We start from the raw sequence: 16,400 nt of genomic DNA on the forward strand, positions 1-16,400 counted from the left end.
GAGCGAAAAAGTGCGATTTCACGCAGTTTCCAACGATTCAAAATCCGATTATTCATGAAGAGGCACCCCTAAAAGATGATCAGCACTGACATCCCTTCCACTTTTTATCAATACATCGTTCAATCAGCGGAATAAATCGTCCACTTAGCCCAAATTTTAAGAAACTTTTACTCACACTCAATTTTACGTTCTGAATTTTACCGGGACGGTGTCCCGAACACGCTAACGCATACCACGCTGTATCAAACACCATAAAATTTTGATTTTTATCACCAAAATTCTCATATCCTTACGTGAGTCCGCTCCTTTAATCTATATCGCCGCGTGAGGACCACCCTATTACGTAATTACAATCGCGCCCGCCGCTAGGGCCGGGCCGGGGGGATATCAACTCTTGGTGAATGATAAGATCAACCGAAGCTTAGAAAGAAGAAGAATACAATAAAAATATTGAAAAAATGCAACCGGGACACATGGACACCTCAGCCTCACCGATGGAAAACCAGAAAATAACATGGTAAGTATTATTATAGTGAGAAAAATAGATATTAATCGTGAAAATAAATAACAAAAGTGTGTTCCAAAAAAAAATTTATATGCGTGCGTTCCACGAAAAAGTCGCGAAAGTGTCGAAAACCCTTGAATGAAAATGGCATAGGTTATACACGTATGTGTGTCTGTGTGTGTAAAAAAAAGATTGCAGCAAATCTTAAAAAAACGTATTATTAGCCTGTAGTGTAGAGTAGTGCAACGGTACCAAACGCAAGTGCGCGTAACCCACTCAAATGATGAATGGGGTTGGGAGAATGTATAACCAACATGCCAATTAATGTAATGGAGTGAACCAAGAGTGAAATGAAAAAAAAAACAAAAGAAAAAAAATGGAATGTCTGAATTGGAACTCAAAATGCCGAAAAAAGAATAAAGTGATGGAGAGAAAAATAACGAAAGAAAAAAAAATATGTCTAAAAAAAATTAAAATTAAATTTCGGACGGACAGAAAATACTAATGTTCACAAATTGAAAATGAACCAAAATATCTTCGATGCCAATTAATTAAGTGTACTATGGTGAAGATTAAAAATGATTTTGTGTCGCGGTGGAAAGAAAATAAAAATTATGTGAATGCGATCGAAAAAGGGAAGTTGCAATAAAAATCGAAACCAAAACAAATTGGTTGGTGACTCCGTGAGTGGTGTAAACGAGTTAAATGACCTGATTAGTAAAAGTGAAAAGAGAAAGTTACTGCTAAATATTAAAAAGTTCAATGAAAAGGAAAACTTAAAATGTCAACAAAAATGAGTGATTGCGAATAAATGCTAAAGTTTACAAATCGACATCGGCAACAAAAAAAAAACAAAGTGAAGTGAAAAATCAATAAAAAATGAAAGTAAATGCAACGATGAAAAAGAAAACTTCAGTAAAGAAATGGAAAATTCTTAAACAACAAAAAAAAAAAAAAAATGATTTTGCCAATTTTTGAAATTTTACTTTTCTGCCAAAAACCCAACGGAACTAACAAAATTTAAAAACTTAGAACCATATCAGTTGAAGTTTACTAAACCATAATTTCTCTTTTTTTACTTTCAGGTTCAAGGACCACAGCCCAAAGAGGACCACAAGGACCACCAGGACCACAGTCCAAAGCCCTCAGCCAAGCTGAAGAATGGCCATCCAGCAGAGCTAATCAGATAAGCGCTGAATAAGTGTAGCCCACTAATACTAAAGCCGCTTCAAATCCTTACACGGCACGTCTAGCTTGCCACGTCGAGAGAGGGAACTTAGGATGACTCCAACTAAAAGGACAGGTAAGTACTCATCCACTACTATTACTGTTTTGAACTAATACCATCTTACGACTCTACCCAGGCCTCGCCCTCGGAACCCTATGGACCGTCACACAAGGCGCAGCTGAATAAACCCGGAAACAGGTGAGTCCGCTTCTCCTCTCTCATTGTTTATACACCGTTGGTCGTATGTCCGTTGGCGCTTTTCTTCGCCTATTTCGACCTCTAAATACTTCCGTGCCTCTAAAGTAGATATAAAGTAGATAAAGTAGATATAAACTTTGTGTTAAGCTGAGTATTCTGTTCAGCCTTCCAAGCGGAATGCTATAAAAATCCATACAAGTAGTACTCTGCTTATAAAGAAGAAAATGGCAAAAACTATTATAGTGCCCACACTTGAAACTATTGCCGGCATCATTCTTGTGTGTTCTACTAGTTTGATTGGTTTGTTTTCTTTATGTATTTGATAATAAAAAAAATGTTTATATATAGTAGAGAAACCATAAATGCAGATAAAAAAAACGAGCTTTGGAAGCAAAAACATTTGATTGCTGTCAAATTTCGCTCGCGAATCAATTAAAAATTTCAGCGGCTATTTCTTTAAGCTTGTCCTTAGACCAAAAGAATTATCGTTAGAACCGAGCTTTTAGAATAAGTTTCGCGATTACGTGCGTGTGTAAGAAAATAAGCAGGTATGTTTCGAAAAAACGGGGGGAAAATAAATAAAGGAATCTCCGGGAAACAAGTATATAAAGAAAAAAAAACGAAGCCAATTAGTGCTTGGGTTCCTTTCTACGACTGTCGATTCCGCTTACCTTTAGCACATATTCGGGCCACTGCCCTTCGCGGCTAAAGCTTTCCCCAGACCGTTCACTTTTCCAAATATATACGTGGTGCTGACCACCAATCTGGACATGTGCACAAGAGCCATCGTTACCGGATACTGCGTTTCGGCTTATTCACCGTGGTGAATCTGCTTTATGTCTCCCTCACACTGTGGTTTCATCCGCGATAATTGTCCTCTGGCAGCTCATAGTCCTTACAGTCTTTCCCCTTACTACGATGTGCATCCTAATGTCATAGATTCGCTGGGGCACAGGGGGTAGGCTCCGGAGGTCTATGACAAGTCACAAGCTGACCGCCAAGAGACGTCCGCACACGATGGACGTGTGCGGACGTGAGGAAAGCCACAGCCCCCAATTGAGCGCCGTTGTGTGCTAAAATACAGAAAGTTGTAACTTGAAAGAAAAAAAATTATGTACAGCGGTCAAAAAAAGTATTCATCATTCAATGTTTTTTTTTTTTTAATAAGTCTACAAAAGACAATTGGAATAAAAACATACTAAACTAATGATGCAGTAGTGCTTGTGTGATATATATGTACACAATTTCATTGTTTTTTAAGAAAAAAAATAGTATTTATTGGAACAAAAAGGGCCATTTTACAGCTGAACACAAAAAATTAAACAAAAAAAGTATTCATCATTGCAAAAAAACAAAAAAATAAATAACATAATTTAAAAAAATTAATACTTTGTTATTCGACCACCGCCTCTTATAACTTCTTTTAAACGGTTTGACATCGATTGGACTAATTTAGCGGTTATATTTTGGTCTATATTAGTCCATTCCTCCATTATCACCTGTTGCATTTGACTCTTGCTCGAAAAATTGCGCGTTCTCAATTTGCGTTCGAGATGTTCCCAAAGATGTTCAATTGGGTTCAAGTCGGGACTTTGAGGAGAAGTTTTAATGACTTTGGGGCAGTTATACAGCATCCACATCTTGGTATTTAAAGCAGAATGTTTGGGGTCATTATCTTGATAATATTGAAAGTTATTACCAAGCCCAAGTTTTACAGCACTATCTTTTAAATTCCTCTTTAAAATGTCAATGTAATACTTATGATCCATTACTCCATTAATAATTTCAAGATTTCCCGCTCCTGAAGCCGCCATACACCCCCAAACCATTAAACCACCTCCACCATGTTTTACAGTAGCAACTGTGTTTCGTTCTTCAAGCTCTGTATTTGGTTTTCTGTACACTATGACCTTTCCATCGCACCCAAAAAGATTAAACTTGCTCTCGTCTGCAAAAATGACTGTTTTCCAAAATGATTCGGGCTGTTTTACATACATTTTTGCGAAGTTTAGCCTTTTCACTCGGTTTATTTTATTTATAAAGGGCTTCTTACGTGCAGTTCTTCCTCTGTAACTATGCCTTTTGAGTGTATTTCGAATTGTTTGTGTAGTAACTTCCTTCCCTAAATATTCCATAGTGTTTTTACGAAGAATGGTCGCATTTGTCTTCGGAGTTTTCTGAACTTGCCGCACTAGCCAACGCACATCTCCAACTGAAAGTGCTTTTGGTCGACCAGATCTTGGTTTATCGTCAACAGTTTTCGTTTCTGTCCACTTTCTGATGATGGATTGTATAGTAGATCGTGGTCTATTTAATATTTCACTGATAGTTTTTTGAGTTAAACCATTCCTGTGGTGTTTTATTATCAAAACTTTTACCTCATCAGAAACCTCGTTTTGCTTACGACCCATTTTGACAAAAACTATATTTTCAATGAAATTAAATATTTGCTGTCAAGGGCAAAGCCTCATTTACTAAATAAAACAGAAAAGGGGGATTCCCAAATAATATTTGAATTTGACTTTGATGATAGCACATCAATGATGAATACTTTTTTTGCTCTGTTTTTGGTGTTATTATATAAAATTGCATTTTTTGCGCTAATTAAATTTATTTTTTGAATTTATTTTAAAACATATTACGAAAAATAAACTATTGCATAAAACTGCATTATTTGTTTACTTTAAATTTTCTTCAATTACCCAAAATAAGTGAATTTATTATCAATTTTGCTAATGATGAATACTTTTTTTGACCGCTGTATGCAAAATTCAGCGTTTAGCAAGAAGAAAAAAATATATTTATATTTATATACATATGAGCCAAGAGCACTGCGCTACTCTGGCATGGGGACACTATGCTATCCCACCTTAAAATAAGCATATGTATGTATATATAAAAAATAACTCTAACGACCTTATATCTATCCTATCCTACAAAAACACAATCCGTATGTCATTCAAGGGAACTAAACGGACTACAAAATATAGAAATAAGAAACGTTATCCATATTTAAATCCAAGCAAAAGAAAAAGTAATTCATTTATTTAAATCTAGAAGTCTAAACCTATGTGACTACTAACTACGTGACTTTTAACCTATTGCCTTAAATCTTTGCCGTGGCTGCACAATTCTACACTTGAAAAACTTCTTATCAAATTTCGCGTTGTAGTTATCAGAGAAGTTTCTTTGCCGAAAACTACGGCGAAACACCTCTTGTCCAGGCAAGAATCTAACCTTTCGGCAGCGAAGATTGTAGGATCTTTCTCCTTTAAGGTACCTACCTTTAAGGTAGATTAGATCTGATCAGCTCCCTGGTTTGCTCCATCTTCTCCGAGTTAGGGATAAGGTCGATATCCGGGTCATTTAATATTTTAAGCTTACGGCCAATCTTGTACACGCTCCCGTGGTTAATCATGTTAACACCAAATAAGGCGTAGTACGATGTCACCTTTATCGCACTATGCACCGACGAGCGCAGCGAACACTCCGCCTCTGAAAGGTGCTTATCCCATTCGCGATGGTCTTCGCCAACGTACGCCCTTATCGCGGCCAGTACCGACAGGTTAACACGCTCCGACGCGTTGGCCTCTGGCGAATGGGTAGCGGTCTTCATGTTGCTTACGCCGAAATGTTTAACCAAGTCCTGGAATTCCTTACTTTTAAACTGTTTGCCATTGTCGGAGACAATGACCTCTGGAGTGCCGAACTTATGGAAAACTTCAGAAACTTTACCACATTTTTGGCACTCGCCTATGCGCTGGAATGGTCGTTCCACCTCAAATTCCGTTGCCATGGGCGGCCGTAAAGTTGTGGTTGCCGGCTTCGTCTCTTTACAAATTAGGCATTGTTTCACAAAACTTCGCACCTGCACATTCATGTTTGGCCAGTAAAAGTACTCTTTTACACGGTGCAACGTCTTGTGAAACCCGCCATGAGCTTATGTAGATGGGCAATGAGCCCTTTTGATGACTTGTTCAGTCAGCTCGGTCGGCATCCACAACTTCCACGCGAAATCCTCACGCAAAGGATCACCGCCGTAGTGTCGCGTTCTTTTGTAGGCGATACCATCGATAACCCGAAAATCGGGTAGACTTGACGCGTTCTCTTCAACACTCCGGGTAAGATCTTGATAGGCGTCAGACTTAAAGGCTGGCCAGGAGAAGAAGAAGACAGTTCGTCCATATCGTACCTAGACAAGGTATCCGGATCAATGTTCTGGATACCCTGCCTATGCTCGATATCGAACGCGACGGACTGTAAATGGAGACTCCACCTCGCCAATCTCCCGCTTAAATCCCTATGGGACATCAACCATTTGAGGCTGCCATCAATTCATATATGGCCTGAATTTCAATATATGGCCTGAATTTCTTAACGGTCATCACCACAGCCAAGCACTCTCTCTCCGCCACCGAGAAATTCCTCTGAGCAGACGTTAACTTTTGTGAAAAATATGCAATGGGATGCTCTCCGCCCTCGTCATCCTTCTGAAATAGGACTGCTCCTATTCCCAGGTCGGAGGCATCGCATTGTACATAAAAATGTTTCTCAAAGTTCGGATGAGAGAGTACTGGGCCGATCAAAAGCAGCCTTCGCCTGGTCGGTAAAGATAAAGGTCTTGCCTTTTTTAAGGGTATCGAAGATCGGGGTAGCTATCGTCGCGTATCCGGTAGCGCCCATGAAGCTCTCACCTGCTTTGCTGTCTTCGGGTAGTCAAATCGTGTTATGGTTTCAATTTTTGCTGGATCCGCCTTGAGAGTACCTCCACCAACAATATAGCCGGAGTATCGGAGCTCTTTGAAACAAAATTTCGATTTTGCTACATTGATTGTGAGCCCCACATGAGCTAACAAATCGGCAACACGATTCAGCAACTCCAGGTGAGTGTCAAAATCTGGCGATACCACCAAGAGACAGTCCAAGTAAACAAAAACACGGTCTCTTAGTGCTACGGGAAACACTTTGTCCATTAACCGGCATAACCTCTGCGTTGCATTACACAATCCAAAAGACTTGTCGGTAAAATGGTAAAGAGGCCTTCGGCACCGTAAAGGCTGTTTTCTCTTTACTGGATTCGTCAAGGGGTATCTGCCAGAAAGCATCCTTAGGTCGAAACTCGATATATAACAGGTATCACCAAGCCGGCTGAGTAGACCTTCAATATGCGGAAGAGGATAGACGTCCTTGACGGTGAGGGCATTCAGCTTCCGAGCATCAACGTATAGTCTATTTTTCTCGCCCTTGCTGACTAATTTCACTGGATGACTCCAGGGACTATCGCCCGGCTCTATCACTCCCAAGGCTAACATCCTATCCAACTCCGCATACATTAATTTCTGCACAGCTGGCGACACCGGATAGTGCCTACTTTTGCATCACGTGTGTCGATTGTCTGTGCTTCAGACTGTGTCCTGCCCAAGCCTTTCTTAGCGTTTCCGTTGAAAGTCACAGCCGTCAGCTTCTTCACAAAGGCTCACATTGTTGGCGGTCAAACTCTCAATTTGGGCAAAAAGTTGAAAAAAAAGTTGCGCATAAAATCTATGCCGAGGAAAAGAGACCTTCCCAAAGACGGTACCAAAAAGAAAGTTATTTCATGAGACATTTTATTAAAGAAGACGGTGGCTGTGACCCTGCCTACTATTTTATGTGGACTTTCATCTGCCGTGTGTATATACGAGTGGAATGGATGTACCACTAAATTTGCTTTGTCGACAAAGTCGACACAACCTTTATCCAGACAGTATACTGTGGCACCACTGTCGAGTAAGCCCTCTATCTCCTTCTTAACCTTATTGGAGATCCCAAAAATCCTCGCCTTTGTCTCCCTATACTCTTGAACCCGGACATGTAACGGCTTCAATTCTCTCAGCTTCGGGACAAATGTAGAGCTTTGCTTATGCTGTTGGGGATTACTAAGAAGGGTGATCTTTTTATCAGACGATGGGGCTGGATCTAAACTGGTGTCGACCGCACCTCTCCAGTCTGAGATGGGATTCTCTGTCGGTTTCCCTGACATTTCGAGCAGTTCCTGACGGTTACTCCATCATGACCACACCTATAGCAGAATAATTTTTTAGGCGCGGCACAATCCACCCAGCTATGACCTTCAACTCCACAATTCCAGCATTTCAAATTTGTTTTGCCCTGAATTGCATCCACTTGTATGGCCTCTGGGCGTAACTCTTCCTCCCAGGCTAACTCATGAACGCGCTGTGGCACCAGATTAGGGCGCTGGTACTGCTGGCGGTGGCTTGCGAGAAGGCTTTCCGCTCTTTTAACATCTCTGTAGAAGCTCCCCAAGTCGTTAACTCTCACTGAGAATATCATCTGCGCCAATGCTGTTTTCAGTTTGCCCCTCATAATCTCTACCATTTTCGCCTCCCGATAGGGCTGCTTCTGCTGGTTTCGCAACTGAATCACCGCATTATAAAAATCTTCGAAGGATTCTTGGGGCTGCTGACGACGATTCAGAATTTGCGTTTGAATCTGGAATTCGTTCCAGTACCAGTCAAGAGTTAGTTTCTCGTAATCTCTTTTAAGCTCGCCAACACGAAATATAAACTCTTGAACGTTCATTGTTTTGGAGGTTCCATCAAATTTAATTCCCCACTTAGCCAGATTTAGTTTGGCGGTCATATTAGTGTGTGTGCTGCCTCCAGGCCTTCCAAAGTGTGAAGAATGACCTGGTAAATTCGGCGGCGGTAAATATGGTGGTGGCTCACTGGTATTTGGCTGCTGTGGCCTCTCATTCAATCGCGTATAATAGTTTGGCTGGTCTGGGCCGTAAGAATTCCGGTACACCGATGGTAAGCTAAGACCACCGGTTTCCGAAACTGGTGGTGCTGGTACCGATGATGATGGGACAGCGCTGGTGCTCGGTACAAAAGGCAGTAGCTGTAAGTATAACGCCTCGGCCTGTTGGTACGACGAAACTGGCGCCTGCATGTACGGCAAACTCCTAGGTTGATGCGTTTGCGTTGGCCCCAAAGACTTATGTTGTCCCTGGCCTAAAAGTGGTCGTCCAGGCTGGCTTGCTACTATCGGAGCCTTTGGTACATTGCTGGTAGGAACGGAATTACCCACGCTTAACGATCGTCTCGTAGCTTCGAGTATGGTGGGTATCAAGCGGTTCATTATTTCCGTTTGCTCTATTTCAAAATCTATCCGTGCTGAACCAACGGCTGAAGCGATAATGTCGCGCATGCCAACGCTAATAGCCGGATCTGCTGAAGGCATGGGGACGTTGAGACCAGTGAGTGGGCTATAAGTTGGAGAGAGGAGGCTTCTCCTATAAAGCAGATAAAGTAGATATAAACTTTGTGTTAAGCTGAGTATTCTGTTCAGCCTCCCAAGCGGAATGCTATAAAATTCCATACAAGTAGTACTCTGCTTATAGAGAAGAAAATGGCAAAAACTATTATAGTGGCCACACTTGAAACTATTGCCGGCATCATTCTTGTGTGTTCTACTAGTTTGATTGGTTTGTTTTCTTTATGTATTTGATAATAAAAAAATGTTTATATATAGTAGAGAAACCATAAATGCAGATAAAGAAACGAGCTTTGGAAGCAAAAACATTTGAATGCTGTCAAATTTCGCTCGCGAATCAATTAAAAATTTCAGCGGCTATTTCTTTAAGCTTGTCCTTAGACCAAAAGAATTATCGTTAGAACCGAGCTTTTAGAATAAGTTTCGCGATTACGTGCGTGTGTAAGAAAATAAACAGGTATGTTTCGAAAAAACGGGGGGAAAATAAATAAAGGAATCTCCGGGAAACAAGTATATAAAGAAAAAAAAAAAACGAAGCCAATAAGTGCTTGGGTTCCTTTCTACGACTGTCGATTCCGCTTACCTTTAGCACATATTCGGGCCACTGCCCTTCGCGGCTAAAGCTTTCCCCAGACCGTTCACTTTTCCAAAAATATACGTGGTGCTGACCACCAATCTGGACATGTGCACAAGAGCCATCGTTACCGGATACTGCGTTTCGGCTTATTCACCGTGGTGAATCTGTATTATGTCTCCCTCACACTATGGTTTCATCCGCGATAATTGTCCTCTGGCAGCTCATAGTCCTTACCGTGTTTCCCCTTACTACGATGTGCATCCTAATGTCATAGATTCGCTGGGGCACAGGGGGTAGGCTCCGGAGGTCTATGACAAGTCACAAGCTGACCGCCAAGAGACGTCCGCACACGATGGAATCACCACTTGAGAAAGCTTTAGTGGTACTCAGGTTTCGAAGACTCTGGCGCCCATTCCCACCGATTGGTGTAGAGGGTTCATCACCGACTTTTTGGTCCGGTAAGCAACGTGAGGAAAGCCACAGCCCCCAATTGAGCGCCGTTGTGTGCTAAAATACAGAAAGTTGTAACTTGAAAGAAAAAAAATTATGTATGCAAAATTCAGCGTTTAGGAAGAAGAAAAAAAAATATATTTATATTTATATACATATGAGCCAAGAGCACTGCGCTATTCTGGCATGGGGACACTATGCTATCCCACCTTAAAATAAGCATATATATAAAAAAATAACTCTAACGACCTTATATCTATCCTATCCTACAAAAACACAATCCGTATGTCATTCAAGGGAACTAAACGGACTACAAAATATAGAAATAAAAAACGTTATCCATATTTAAATCCAAGCAAAAGAAAAAGTAGTTCATTTATTTAAAACTAGAAGTCTAAACCTATGTGACTACTAACTACGTGACTTTTAACCTATTGCCTCAAATCTTTGCCGTGGCCGCACAATTCTACACTTGAAAAACTTCTTATCAAATTTCGCGTTGTAGTTATCAGAGAAGCTTCTTTGCCGAAAACTACGGCGAAACACCTCTTGTCCAGGCAAGAATCTAACCTTTCGGCAGCGAAGATTGTAGGATCTTTCTCCTTTAAGGTACCTACCTTTAAGGTAGATTAGATCTGATCAGCTCCCTGGTTTGCTCCATCTTCTCCGAGTTAGGGATAAGGTCGATATCCGGGTCATTTAATATTTTAAGCTTACGGCCAATCTTGTACACGCTCCCGTGGTTAATCATGTTAACACCAAATAAGGCGTAGTACGATGTCACCTTTATCGCACTATGCACCGACGAGCGCAGAGAACACTCCGCCTCTGAAAGGTGCTTATCCCATTCGCGATGGTCTTCGCTAACATACGCCCTTATCGCGGCCAGTACCGACAGGTTAACACGCTCCGACGCGTTGGCCTCTGGCGAATGGGTAGCGGTCTTCATGTTGCTTACGCCGAAATGTTTAACCAAGTCCTGGAATTCCTTACTTACAAACTGTTTGCCATTGTCGGAGACAATGACCTCTGGAGTGCCGAACTTATGGAAAACTTCAGAAACTTTACCACATTTTTGGCACTCGCCTATGCGCTGGAATGGTCGTTCCACCTCAAATTCCGTTGCCATGGGCGGCCGTAAAGTTGTGGTTGCCAGCTTCGTCTCTTTACAAATTAGGCATTGTTTCACAAAACTTCGCACCTGCACATTCATGTTTGGCCAGTAAAAGTACTCTTTTACACGGTGCAACGTCTTGTGAAACCCGCCATGAGCTTATGCAGGTGGACAATGAGCCCTTTTGATGACTTGTTCAGTCAGCTCGGTCGGCACCCACAACTTCCACGCGAAATCCTCACGCAAAGGATCACCGCCGTAGTGTCGCGTTCTTTTGTAGGCGATACCATCGATAACCCGAAAATCGGGTAGACTTGACGCGTTCTCTTCAACACTCCGGGTAAGATCTTGATAGGCGTCAGACTTAAAGGCTGGCCAGGAGAAGTCCAATAATTGTCCTACGTCCGCAGACAGTTCGTCCATATCGTACCTAGACAAGGTATCCGGATCAATGTTCTGGATACCCTGCCTATGCTCGATATCGAACGCGAAGGACTGTAAATGGAGACTCCACCTCGCCAATCTCCCGCTTAAATCCCTATGGGACATCAACCATTTGAGGCTGCTATGATCAGTGATTATAGTAAAGGCCATCAATTCAATATATGGCCTGAATTTCTTAACGGTCATCACCACAGCCAAGCACTCTCTCTCCGCCACCGAGCAATACCTCTGAGCAGACGTTAACTTTTGTGAAAAATATGCAATGGGATGCTCTCCGCCCTCGTCATCCTTCTGAAATAGGACTGCTCCTATTCCCAGGTCGGAGGCATCGCATTATACATAAAAATGTTTCTCAAAGTTTGGATGAGAGAGTACTGGGCCGATCAAAAGCAGCCTTCGCCTGGTCGGTAAAGATAAAGGTCTTGCCTTTTTTAAGGGTATCGAAGATCGGGGTAGCTATCGTCGCGTATTCGGTAGCGCCCATGAAGCTCTCACCTGCATTGCTGTCTTCGGGTAGTCAAATCGTGTTATGGTTTCAATTTTTGCTGGATCCGCCTTGAGAGTACCTCCACCAACAATATAGCCGGAGTATCGGAGCTCTTTGAAACAAAATTTCGATTTTGCTACATTGATTGTGAGCCCCACATGAGCTAACAAATCGGCAACACAATTCAGCAACTCCAGGTGAGTGTCAAAATCTGGCGATACCACCAAGAGACAGTCCAAGTAAACAAAAACACGGTCTCTTAGTGCTACGGGAACCACTTTGTCCATTAACCGGCATAACCTCTGCGTTGCATTACACAATCCAAAAGGCTTGTCGGTAAAATGGTAAAGAGGCCTTCGGCACCCTAAAGGCTGTTTTCTCTTTACTGGATTCGTCAAGGGGTATCTGCCAGAAAGCATCCTTTAGGTCGAAACTCGATATATAACAGGTATCACCAAGCCGGCTGAGTAGACCTTCAATATGCGGAAGAGGATAGGCGTCCTTGACGGTGAGGGCATTCAGCTTCCGAGCATCAACGCATAGTCTATTTTTCTCGCCCTTGCTGACTAATGTCACTGGATGACTCCAGGGACTATCGCCCGGCTCTATCTACCCCAAGGCTAACATCTTAGCCAACTCCGCATACATTAATTTCTGCACAGCTGGCGACACCTGATAGTGCCTACTTTCGCATCACGTGTGTCGATTGTCTGTGCCTCAGACTGTGTCCTGCCCAAGCCTTTCTTAGCGTTTCCGTTGAAAGTCACAGCCGTCAGCTTCTTGCTGAATAGCCGAGACAAGTCGTCCGTGCCTGGAGGTAGTGGTGGAGCAACGGACGAAAGCGCTGATGAGATGGGAACATTGCTGGCTGCCGTTGTGGTTGTTGTTGCTGTCGTGGAAGTCCCAGCTGGTTGGGTTGTATTCGCCTGAAAATTCCGAGAAGATCTTGGCTGCATCTGGAACGCCCAGAATCTTCTCTGCTTGCCGAACGAGTATTCATCATAGGTGTAATAGATTTGCCAAAATAGAAAAATGCTAAACTCGAAATGCAAAATTGGAAAAGCGCCAAAAACACAAAAAAAAAAAATATATTGCCAAAAAGGAAAACTCCTTTATAACTTCGTAAAATGCTGGATGGAAAATCAGAAAAAACCCAAAATATAAAACGTCCAACTCTATAAGACAGCAGCTAACAGAGGAATCAAAAGTTACTAAAAAGCCAAAAAAGATAATAGCTTGCTTGGTATATTCAAAACACCCTCCTGCTACTAAGGGAATAAATCTACCAAAGTAAAAACGCCGAAGGAAAAAAGGAACTAAAAATTCATGTAATTGATCGGTGGTAGGTAACAACTAAACAAAAAGGTAAGTAAAGGTAAAATGATGCACGTATCGTATAGTGTCAGTGTATGCATGTTCATATATTTTGATTCCAGGGTTTCTAAATGTAACCTACCACCTTTCTAAATTAGCCTAATCCAACAACATGTTTAGAATTCCTTTCAATTAACGTTATAAAATTTAAATAATGATCTTTTGGAAGACTAAATACAGGAAAATGGAAATAAAAATCCAGTAAAAAGAATATAAGAAAATTTAACATTAAAAAAAAACAAAAGAAAATTAAATATAGAAATAAATACTGACCAAAAAACTAATATATTAAAGTTGTCTCTCTCTTATTTTTCCAGGCCAGAACCAGGGCTAAGGCTTAGCAGATGGTGACTGTAGATGATGATGGACCCTCCGCTGAACTGTCCGTCCGTACGTGTATATCTGTTTGTAAGTAAGTGGAAAAGGTAAGTTAACAAAAAAAACCAATGCGCAATTGTTCTGCCTAACCACTTTCATTAAAACCTTCCTTTTTTTCTTTCACAGAAATATAGGGTACTGAAACAAAAGGCAGTCAGGTCTGGATTCTGTCTGTCCACAGTAAAAAATGTGATCAACCGTCTGCATAGGGTTCTTTACATGGACATGTCGGTGTGAGCATGCCAGTTTTCTGCGCCTCCCACGATGACTGGAGGGGTGATGGTGACTGGACGTGTTCAGTGACCGACTGGATGGTTATATAGTTGTAGATTTCATTCGTATTTCGTAGGTTTAAAAATTCATTAGCTTGTAGGTATTTTTCATGATTTCGCAGATAGTTGTAAGTCTTTATTTTTTATACCCTCCACCATAAGATGGGGGGTATACTAATTTCGTCATTCTGTTTGTAACTACTCGAAATATTCGTCTGAGAACCCATAACGTATATATATTCTTGATCGTCGCGACATTTTATGTCGATCTAGCCATGTTCGTCCGTCCGCCCGTCTGTCTGTCGAAAGTACGCTAACTTCCGAAGGAGTAAAGCTAGCCGCTTGAAATTTTGCACAAATACTTCTTATTAGTATAGGTCGGTTGGTATTGTAAATGGGCCATATCGGTCCATGTTTTGATATAGCTGCCATATAAACCGATCTTGGGTCTTGACTTCTTGAGCCTCTAGCGAGCGCAATTCTTATCCGATCAGAATGAAATTTTGCAAGACGTGTTTTGTTACGATATCCAACAACTGTGCCAAGTATGTTTAAAATCGGTTCATAACCTGATATAGCTGCCATATAAACCGATCTTGGGTCTTGACTTCTTGAGCCTCTAGAGTGCGCAATTCTTATCCGATTGAAATGAAATTTTGCACGACCTGTTTTGTTATTATATCCAACAACTGTGCCAAGTATGGTTTAAATCGGTCCATAACCTGATATAGCTGCCATATAAACCGATCTTGGGTCTTGACTTCTTGAACCTCTAGAAGGCGCAAATCTTATCCGATTGGAATGAAATTTTGCACGACGTGTTTTGTTATGATACCCAACAACTGTGCTAAGTATGGTTCAAATCGGTCCATAACCTGATATAGCTGCCATATAAACCGATCTTGGGTCTTGACTTCTTGAGCCTCTAGAGGGCACAATTCTTATCCGATTTGAATGAATTTTTGCACGAAGTATTTCGTTATGATAACCAACAACTGTGCCAAGTATGGTTGAAATCGGTCCATAACCTGATATAGCTGTCATAAAACAGATCTGAGGATTTGACTTCTTGAGCTTCTAGAGGGCGCAATTCCTATCCGATTTGGCTGAAATTTTGCATGACGTATTTTATTTTTACTTTCAACAACTGTGTCAAATAAGGTTCAAATCGGTTCATTCCTTGATATAGCTGCCATATAAACCGATCTGGGATCTTGACTTCTTGACCCCTAGAGGTCGCAATTATTATCCGATATGCCTGAAATTTTGTACGACGGATCCTCTCATGACCATCAACAAACGTGTTTATTATGGTCTGAATCGGTCTATAGCCCGATACAGATTCCATATAAATCGTTCTCTCTATTTTACTTCGTGAGCCCCAATGGGCGCAATTCTTATACGAGTTGGCGGAAATTTTACACAGGTCTCCAACATATAATTTAATTGTGGTCCGAACCGGACCATATCTTGATATCGTTTTAATAGCAGAGCAACTCTTTTCTTATATCCTTTTTTGCCTAAGAAGAGATGCCGGGTAAAGAACTCGACAAATGCGATCCATGGTGGAGGGTATATAAGATTCGGCCCGGCCGAACTTAGCACGCTTTTACTTGTTTATCTTTTCAATTAGTTTGTAAACTTTATTTTTTTACTTTAGCTTGCAAGATTTTATATTATTTATCTTTTAAGCTCACATTAAGGTTTTTAAGTTCAAACGATTTATCACACTCTTGGTTCTTTTGCCGTGTACATTAGTGACGTCATACACCGTCCATTAGTCGCACAAAATATAGTTCATAAAAACAACAAATGACTAAAGACTTGGTTTTTTTTCGTTCACCAGGCTATTTTAATTGGTTCGGTAGGCAACTCGGTAAGATCGGATTACCACATATCGTTTTTTCCTTCTCACACGATCCACACGTCCAGCTGGCTCCAATTCTCGAATCCAAGAGAAAGGAAAAAGCCCAGGAAATTGTCCATTTTACAAAAATTTCCTGTCATGGCCCTTTTTCCTTTCACTTACCAAGTTTTGTCATTGCGCACACAACAGGATATTTTCCTTTTTCGAAGTTTGTTTAGAAAAAGGGAGTAGGGA

General features: G+C 41.3%; 1 protein-coding gene and 1 long non-coding RNA gene across 4 annotated transcripts; one reads left to right on the forward strand and one right to left on the reverse strand.

Annotated features, from left to right (window-relative positions):
• The first annotated feature begins 433 nt into the window (after positions 1–433).
• LOC106094029 (uncharacterized) lies at positions 434–16,112 on the forward strand. 3 transcript variants are annotated; one of them, XR_009397621.1, is made up of 5 exons: positions 434–517; positions 1,591–1,808; positions 1,870–1,931; positions 13,967–14,074; positions 14,154–16,112. It is a non-coding gene; the product is annotated as an uncharacterized LOC106094029 (long non-coding RNA). The 3 variants fall into 3 exon arrangements; XR_009397623.1 differs by lacking the exon at positions 434–517 and adding an exon at positions 749–831; XR_009397622.1 differs by lacking the exon at positions 434–517 and adding an exon at positions 838–1,390.
• LOC131995772 (uncharacterized) lies at positions 7,415–9,905 on the reverse strand. The gene is made up of 2 exons (XM_059364840.1): positions 9,787–9,905; positions 7,415–9,222 (listed from the first exon to the last, which is right to left on the reverse strand). Exon 2 carries the CDS (start codon positions 9,168–9,170, stop codon positions 7,887–7,889), a length of 1,284 nt encoding a protein of 427 aa, XP_059220823.1. The 5' UTR covers positions 9,171–9,222; positions 9,787–9,905; the 3' UTR covers positions 7,415–7,886.
• Positions 16,113–16,400: the final 288 nt, after the last annotated feature.

This window comes from Stomoxys calcitrans, chromosome 3 (genome assembly GCF_963082655.1).
Source record: "Stomoxys calcitrans chromosome 3, idStoCalc2.1, whole genome shotgun sequence".
Taxonomy (NCBI): Eukaryota; Metazoa; Arthropoda; class Insecta; order Diptera; family Muscidae; genus Stomoxys; species Stomoxys calcitrans.

Bases quoted from the DNA above. Each gene is read 5' to 3' on its own strand.
- LOC131995772 (XM_059364840.1), bottom strand. From the start codon at position 9,170: ATGCCTTCAGCAGATCCGGCTATTAGCGTTGGCATGCGCGACATTATC.